The sequence below is a fragment of the Seriola lalandi genome, unplaced genomic scaffold, assembly GCF_002814215.2.
Source record: "Seriola lalandi dorsalis isolate HSWRI2012SDOR001 ecotype SW California unplaced genomic scaffold, Sedor1 jcf7180002054964, whole genome shotgun sequence".
Lineage (NCBI taxonomy): Eukaryota > Metazoa > Chordata > Actinopteri > Carangiformes > Carangidae > Seriola > Seriola lalandi.
In genome coordinates, this window is record NW_019525515.1 from 174,845 (window position 1) to 183,537 (window position 8,693).

At 44.7% G+C, this 8,693-nt stretch overlaps 2 protein-coding genes across 6 annotated transcripts in view; both read left to right on the top strand.

Annotated features, from left to right (window-relative positions):
* The window catches only part of LOC111646082 (FHF complex subunit HOOK-interacting protein 2B-like), a 7,076-nt gene extending 1,601 nt beyond the window's left edge, over window positions 1-5,475 (top strand). Inside the window, exons 4-13 of the mRNA XM_087170851.1 lie at window positions 384-480; window positions 720-796; window positions 878-1,034; window positions 1,180-1,340; window positions 1,645-1,779; window positions 2,260-2,350; window positions 2,659-2,802; window positions 3,156-3,296; window positions 3,461-3,561; window positions 3,701-5,475. Coding sequence (XP_087026977.1) covers window positions 384-480; window positions 720-796; window positions 878-1,034; window positions 1,180-1,340; window positions 1,645-1,779; window positions 2,260-2,350; window positions 2,659-2,802; window positions 3,156-3,296; window positions 3,461-3,561; window positions 3,701-3,803 — 1,207 coding nt within the window. The 3' untranslated portion in view covers window positions 3,804-5,475. The remainder of the gene's footprint in view (window positions 1-383; window positions 481-719; window positions 797-877; window positions 1,035-1,179; window positions 1,341-1,644; window positions 1,780-2,259; window positions 2,351-2,658; window positions 2,803-3,155; window positions 3,297-3,460; window positions 3,562-3,700) is intronic.
* Window positions 5,476-5,776: 301 nt separating this feature from the next.
* LOC111646084 (dynamin-1-like) overlaps window positions 5,777-8,693 on the top strand; it is a 21,820-nt gene continuing 18,903 nt past the window's right edge. For 3 of the 5 annotated variants that reach the window (XR_002759933.2, XM_023395483.2, XM_023395484.2), the window contains exon 1: window positions 5,777-6,597. Coding sequence is in view for 4 of the 5 variants with exons in the window: in XM_023395483.2 (XP_023251251.1) it covers window positions 6,437-6,597 (161 nt within the window). In the remaining variant the exon portion in view is untranslated. The remainder of the gene's footprint in view (window positions 6,598-8,693) is intronic. The other 2 variants (XM_023395481.2, XM_023395482.2) reach the window with 2 other exon arrangements.

The following is an 8,693-nucleotide window of genomic DNA, read 5'->3' on the forward strand; positions in this document are numbered from 1 at the left end:
CACACACACACAGACACACACACAGACACGGAACACACACATACACACTAACACCAAACACACACACACACACATACACTGACACACTGACACACACATACACATACACACAAACTGACACACTGTCATACACACTAACACCAAACACACACATACACATACACACACACTGACACCAAACACACAGACACACACACACACTGACACCAAACACACACACACACACACACACACACACACACTGACACCAAACACGCACACACTGACACCACACACACACACAGACACGGAACACACACATACACACTAACACCAAACACACACACACACACGCACACACTGCAGTATCTCTCTCTGTTCAGTTCTCAGTTCTCTCGCTGCAGCTCTGATCTCAGGTCAGAGTCTCCTGCTTCTGATCACATGACCAACTTCTTCTCCTGGTTTGACTTCCTGGATCACCTGATAAGAGAGGCCCCACAGGTACACACACCTGCTCACTGTGACATCACACACCTGCTCACTGTCTTCACCAACTTCTTCTCCTGGTTTGACTTCCTGGATCACCTGATAAGAGAGGCCCCACAGGTACACACACCTGCTCACTGTGACATCACACACCTGCTCACTGTCTTCAGTTATGACTTAAGATAAATATCTGACTCTTTGTGTGTGTGTGTGTGTGTGTGTGTGTGTGTGTGTGTGTGTGTGTGTGTGAACAGGTGTTGTCAGTGAAGTTATCTCAGTGTGTTCATCAGTTGTGGTTGGTGGATGTTCTTCAGCCTCAGCTGCTGAACACGTAAGTTTAATCTCATCTTCATCGTCTTCATCATCATCATCGTCATCATGTGATCCAGGTGTTGTCCTGTCTGATGTCCAGGTGTGAACAGGTGGTCCTGGTCTCCACTTCTGTCCTCTGTGCTGCTGTCAGACTGGTCCAGTCCTCCTCTCTGTTGGATCAGCTGGTCCACTTCCTGTTGAGGACACACCCCCTGACACACCTGCTGCTGCAGCGCTGTGACCACATCTCAGACCAGGTGAGTCCAGGCACAGTAGTGATGAGGGACGGGGAGATGGGTAGGTGAGGATAAAGGAGAGACGCTCAGTGTCCAGCTTATTAGGAACGCCTGTCCTGAGGCTGGTCCATCTGGTCATGTGACCACGCCCCTTGTGTGTCCTCAGATCAGCATGGCGTCCCTGTCTCTGGTAGAGGAGTTACTACAGAAGCCTCACAGGGACATTCTGGAGGTCCTGGTGTTGAGTTATCTGCGGGGGCGGGCTTACCTGTCTCCATCAGCTGCAGGTGTGGACGACAGACACACAGAGAGCAACGAGGACAGCGAGTGAGTCCGTCATATCTGTATCACATCTGCATCACCCCTGAACCTCACCTGTGTTCACCTGGTTCTCTGTTTGTCTCTGAAGCTTCCTGTCTGGTTCTCAGTGACTCTAGACCAGTTCAGTCCTTGGTTCCTCATAGAACCTTAGAGAATGTCAGAGACAGAGCAGCAGGTCAAACAGATAAATCAATCCATGTTTACTGATGTTTCTGTTTAAACGCGACATTTTCATTAACAAGATTCTGTGTGTGTGTGTGTGTGTGTGTGAGTGTGTGTGTGTGTGTGTGTGTGTGTGTGTGTGTGTCAGGGATCTGGAGGAGGACCCCTTCTTCTCTGACAGCTTGTTCTCAGACAGTCAGCTCCTTCCTCCTCCTCCTCCTCCCCTCCCCCCCTCTGCTCCTCTTCCCTCTGGACTGGGATCAACTGCTGATGTCATCAACAGGTAACAGGACCAGGAGTGTTTACGTGGTCTCAGACCACCACCTGAGTCCTGGTCCTTAGACAGCATCAGTGTCCGCAGAAACACCTGCACAGCTGACTGATTAAAACTGGAGAAGATGATAAGGTTCACTTATTGATCTGGTATCAATAAAGATTCAACTGGATGGTTTATTAGAGACGATATCTCACTCTGTTACAGAATACAGAAACACTCTGATTGAACAGAGTGGAGCATCTTTTAGCACACAAACAATCTTTGATTGACTCCAGGTTGAGTTGCAGAGTTCAGTCAGAGACGGATAGTGACATCACATCCTGACATCATAATCATCATCATCACCTGTAGTTTAATGTCAGTCAGTCAGAAAAATTATCATTTGTAAATTAATTCATTCATCACACTGCTGATTAATGTGTGTGTGTGTGTGTGTGTGTGTGTGTGTGTGTGTGTGTGTGTGTGTGTGTGTGTGTGTGTGTGTAGTTTCCTGTGTTTAGTTCCTGTTCAGGTTCGATCAGCTCAGCTGCTGCAGGAGGGAGGATACGAGTCATATGTTCACGACGCTCACACACTGGTCAGAGCACACACACACACACACATCAGAGAGCACCTCAGTTTACATTAGAGCTGAAACCATCAGTTGATCAATAGATCAATAATCTCATTGATTCATAGTGAAGAACTCTAAATGTGATCTGATGGTAAATTAGAGAACTTCCTGTTTGAAGTGTCTCACTGCGTCGTCATGACGGTTGACACACAAATGATTGATCTGCAGATTAATCAATAATGTTCCAGAGACCTGATCCTGATTCAGACCCTGGTCCAGAGTCTGGACCTTCCAACAGTCCTCAGTATAACAGGCTCCTCCCCCTCCTTCAGGTGACTGACTGCCAGTCTCTCTCTCAGTCGTGGGATTGGCCACCCAGTCTTCCTCCCTCCTCCTCCTCAGGTGAGGGGGAGGAGTTCTCCGAGGGTCATCTGTTCAAAGTTCTGTTTGACCGACTGGGACGCATCCTGGAGCAGGTACACACACCTGTCTGACCCCTAACCACTTGTCTGACCCCTAACCACCTGTCTGTCTGACCCCAAACCACCTGTCTGACCCCTAACCACCTGTCTGTCTGACCCCAAACCACCTGTCTGACCCCTAACCACCTGTCTGTCTGACCCCAAACCACCTGTCTGACCCCTAACCACCTGTCTGTCTGACCCCTAACCACCTGTCTGACCCCTAACCACCTGTCTGTCTGACCCCAAACCAGGTGACTCAGTGACTCACCTGCAGCAGATGTGTGTGTGTGATGACTCACCTGCAGCAGGTGTGTGTGTGTGTGTGTGATGATTCACCTGCTGCAGGTGTACCTATCTGTTTCCAGCCGTACGAGTTGAACCTGCAGCTGACGGCGGTTCTGTCCAGACTGTCGGCCTTCAACCATCCACTGCTGCATGAGTACCTGCTCAACCCCTACATACACCTGTCTCACTGCTCCAGGTCACTCTTCTCCGTCCTCATTAGGGTAAGACAGAGAGACAGACAAGTATCTATCAGAGCTGTCAGGTATCAGCCTGTCTGTCTGAGTCATCTGGCTTTTATTGTGAAAAGTAATGTATACTCGTCTGTCTGTCTGTCTGTCTGTCTCTCTGTCTCATCTGTCTACCTGTCTGTCTGTCTGTCTCTCAGGTGATGGGAGACTTGATGCAGAGGATCCAACACATTTCCAGTCTGACGGACAGACTGTTGAACACTAGGAGACGCCTGCTGGGACTGAGCCACAACACTGGGTAACTTCCTGTCTGTCTTCCTGCCTGTCTGTCTGCTTGTCTGTCTGTCTGTCTGCCTACCTGTCTGTCTCTCTACCTGTCTATCTGACCTCCAGTCCTCTGAACCTTTACCTGAGTTTACCTGTGGGCGTGTCCTCAGGCTGGAGTACCTGACCCTGCTGAGGGGGGTCATTGTCCTGGAGGAGTTCTGTAAAGAGCTTGCCGCCATTGTCTTCGTCAAACTGCCCCTGGACCAGCAGTGACTCACCTGGACCAGAACAGATTCACCTGGACCAGCTGGACAGGTACTTCTGACAAACCCGGGACAGGTATACACTGACCGGTACAGCTGACACAGGTGGACTAGGCAGTTTGGTACAGGTTCACCTGGTAGTCCTGCTGCACCTGGAACAGACAGGAAGTGGACTCACTATCTAAGATAAGACGCATCTTTATATCTTTATTGATCGATGTTGTGGTCTTCAGACCTGAATTAGAACCTGCAGGACCCTGAACAGGTCACTATCATCAGGGTTCAACTGTGACATCACTGTGACATCACTGTGTATTTCTTTATTGTGGTTGGATTGTACTGTGTCTCTGGTGAGAGAGCAGAGAGATTCATGTGATACAGACTCTGTAGACCTCCACCAAGACCAGACAGTCCTGCACGTCTGTCAGGTCCAGATCCACATCTGGATCCAGATCCAGATCCAGATGTGGATCTCAACATGTCTGAGTTTTTACCTCAAATCCAAACAAACTGACAAAGTGTTTAAAATGTGATGAAAGCTTCTGGCTCCGCCTCTCTAACCGGATCAGAACCAACAGTTTCTACTCTGGACCAGGATCCATCCCACAGACAGACAGACAGACAAACAGGTGAAAACATGAGCTCTGTGATGGAGGTGACGAGTAAATAAATATGACCCCTCCCCCACAGTCTCAGGTGTGGGCAGTACCTTCCTTCTCACCTGCTGAACATGTGGAAATCCACCTGCTTTTATGAATATTGAGCCCAGAGATCTGATTGGATAAAATCTTGCTGTAACAGAAGTCCTTTCCATCAGGTACTGATACTGAAACCTGGTCTGAGGTGGGTCACATGACCACATGTCACTGATGATGACATCATCATTATTAAGTTTCTACTGTTTTTAGTCCAACACACTAAGATTATTTAAATATTTAAGTGCAATTCAACTGGTTTAGTCCAAAGATGGATGAATGATGATGGATGGATGGATGGATGGATGGATGGATGGATGGATGGATGGATGTGAGCTCAGTGTGTCAATAGTTCTGATAAACATGATGTATGTTTGTTGTTGATTTTCAGTCAAACAGACGTTTGACATCTTTAAATTTCTGCCGTCAGAAACTTTTCTCTTTATTCAATCCATCACACTTTATTTTGATTGGTTCAAAGTGCCTTTCAGTCTGAGAGGGAAAATGTATTTATGTTCAGTGAGTAAAGAGAAAGAACACTGAATGATGATAATAATAATAATAATAATGATAATCACAGGAGAAATGACAAACAGTGAACGAAGCTTGTTCTTCAGACTCTGCTGTGTCACTTTAAATCCTTTGATCCATATTAGTGACAGTTTGAATGTTTGAATCTGCTGGAGTTTTAAATAAAGTTCTGACAGTTTGAACAAAGTCTGAACCTTTTGTCCAGATTGAACTGAATCTGTTTTTGTGTTGAGCTTCACACCTGATCGTGACCTGAGTGCTGATTGGCTGAATTCACTTTTCATTGACTCATGTCTGAACTGGGTATTGGTCTTTTTTTAGACCAGTTCAGCTGTGTCGCTGGTTTGACTGCTGTTACTGGTCTCTACGGTGTTGAATGAATCTGCTTGTTTTTATTTACATTTACATTGTTTTTAATTAAATTTGGTCTGAAAAAAAAATTAAATGTAAAAACAGTTTGTGACTCTTCGTGCTTCATACTCTTGATTTTCTTCATCGACGCTGGAATGGATGAGTTTTACACACTGATACTGAGTCTGTCAATAATCGATCAATAATCACTTCATGTGTTCAGTGTTTGAGTCTGTAAAGTTTCTGCAGCGCCTCCTGGTGCTTCAGCCCTGCATCAACACAACAACAACAACAACACAACAACTCAGAGGACAAAAGGTAACAATAATAAAAGTCTTAAAAACCTGGATGTGTTGGGGTTACAGATGTGAGAACAGGTGATGTAATAGATTACTTTATAATTTGTTGCTTTTATATTTATTGACATTAGAGTCTCATTATGTGTCCATCATATTTTAAGATTTATTATTCAGTTATTTAGTAAATGATAAACACACCAGGACAGATGCAGACATGATGACCAGTAAATAAAACCGTCAACTCTGAGTTTCCTGTAAATCTGTCCATGTTCAGATCAATGACAGCTATTGATCAGTGCCGATAGAAGCTCTGCAGTTAAATTCATCGATGACTTCTGTAACAGTGAATCCTCATTAGCTCTAAATTAAATTTTATGATTCCAGTATTGGAGGATGTGCAATTCATTTTTGATTTACTAGCTACACTCCAGCTTTTATTCTGAAGGTGTGCACCGGATGCGTGTGTATGTGTGTTGTGGAGTGTTGCGGGCTGGTCCCTCCCTGCAGCAGAGGAAGAGGAGGAGGAGCGGGAGCTGAAGGTCACAGCTGGAGGACCGTCATCACTGCGATCACCGATACTGATAATGATTATCGATTGACTGGTCGGATTCATCAGCTGCACGAGGAGCATTGGCCCGCCGTGAGACAGACGATCAGCTGCTGTATCTCCGTCTGTCTGTCTGTTTGTCTGCTGCCTGTCTGTCCGCCTCCATCACCAGCCTCCACCTGTCTCCCCGCCTGCGTGTCTCTACGCCCGTCGCTCCGCCATGGGGAACCGGGGGATGGAGGAGCTGATCCCGCTGGTGAACCAGCTCCAGGACGCCTTCTCCTCCATCGGCCAGAACGCCAGTCTCGACCTGCCGCAGATCGCAGTGGTGGGCGGGCAGAGCGCCGGGAAGAGCTCGGTGCTGGAGAACTTCGTGGGCAAGTGAGTGTACCTGTCTGTCTCTCCACCTGTCTGTCTCTCCACCTGTCTGTCTGCCTGCCTGCTGGTTATACATAACATTAAATGACATTATATTATATTACATGATATTCATGTATTGTACAGTAGGTTATATTACAGTGTTAAACATTATATTAGATTATATTACATTTTATTATTATAGATTAGATTACATTAAATCACATTACATTACGGTACATTGCATTAGATTAGATGTATTATGTTTTGTATTGTACAGTATATTATTTTAGATCACATACATTACAGTACATTACATTATAGTACATTATTGTACATTAAATTACAATATTATATATCATACATTTTATTATTATACATTATTATATATTAAATTACAATATATTATATAATACATCTTACTATTATACATTATTATATATTAAATTACATTACATTAGTTCATATTAGATGACATAATTATACATGAGATTACAGGACATGAGACATATTTGTGCATTTAATAAAAAGCTTTTCCTTCAGACTGAAGAATCTTCAAAGATTTGATTGAAATTTTAACTTTATTTTTGTTAGATTTTGTGTTTCTCGTTGATGAACTAGTTTAATATTTTTTTCTATGTCCTATATTTAATGTTTTTTTGGTTCCCATATTATTTGATCTGTTCAGCATTTTTTATTTAGAGAAGTGTTATATTCATAAATTGATATTATTATACTCTGAGAGTATCAGGCAGAAAATCACTGCTAAAACTTTATTGATGAAGTTGTTTTAGACAATAACAATCAAATATAAATTAGAAATGACACATGTAGCAAAGTTAATAATAAACTATTAAAGATATGACATCACAGTTCTAAGACACAGACCTCCATTGTCATAGCAACAATAATAATCACTTGGTTGAACTCGTGGATAAAACAAACATTGATTATTGGTTTGTAAACAAACAGCGGCCTCAACCTCATGTGTCAGTGTGTGTTCAGTGTGTGTGTTCAGTGTGTGTGTTCAGTGTGTGTTCAGTGTGTGTGCAGTGTGTGTGTGCAGTGTGTGTGTTCAGTGTGTGTGTGCAGTGTGTGTGTCAGTGTGTGTGTTCAGTGTGTGTGTCAGTGTGTGTGTTCAGTGTGTGTTCAGTGTGTGTTCAGTGTGTGTTCAGTGTGTGTTGCAGTGTGTGTGTGCAGTGTGTGTGTGCAGTGTGTGTGTGCAGTGTGTGTGTGCAGTGTGTGTGTTCAGTGTCGGGCTGGTCCTGACCTGATCAGGGAGCTGGTTTTGGCCTTGAGTGCATCCAGGTCTGAAGAGTCGATGATATTGGTTTGTAAACAAACAGCGGCCTAAACCTGACGTGTCACCTGACCTCCTCCAATCCTGCTTACATCATCACAATGGCCACTAGAGGGCGCCGTCATTCTGCCTGACGACCTGAAGCTCCTGAGTTTAGTTCTTCTTCGGTGATTAAAAACTGATTTTTCAGTTTGTTCTTCCACAGAACGAAATGAACTCTGAAGCTAACTAACTTAGCATGTGATTTATTTTCACTTCAAGAAAAACATTCAACTGTCAGGTTTTGGACTTGAGTGCATCCAGGTCTGAAGAGTCGATGATGTTGATTGGCTCTCTGATTAAAGCTGAGACACGATTGGCTGAATATTTTTATCTTCCGCCTCACCCCTGAGGATGAGGAGGGTCGCTCTCTCTCTCTCTCCCTCTCTCGCTCCCCCCTCCCTCTCTCTCCTCTCATTGGTTGGTGTTGGTCATGTGACTCAGCAGGGTTCTGGTTGAAGCAGCATCACATGACAATAAGAGCGTAATGTGTGTGTGTAGGTGGAGAGCTGCAGTGTCTGAATCCCCCACAGTTAGCTCTATCTCTGTCTCTGTCTCTGTCTCTCTCTCTCTCTCTGTCTCTCTCTCTCTCTCTGTCTCTCTCTCTCTCTCTGTCTCTCTCTCTGTCTCTGTCTCTGTCTCTCTCTCTGTCTCTCTCTCTCTCTCTGTCTCTCTCTCTGTCTCTGTCTCTGTCTCTCTCTCTGTCTCTCTCTCTCTCTCTGTCTCTCTCTCTGTCTCTGTCTCTGTCTCTCTCTCTCTCTCTCTCTCTGTCTCTCTCTCT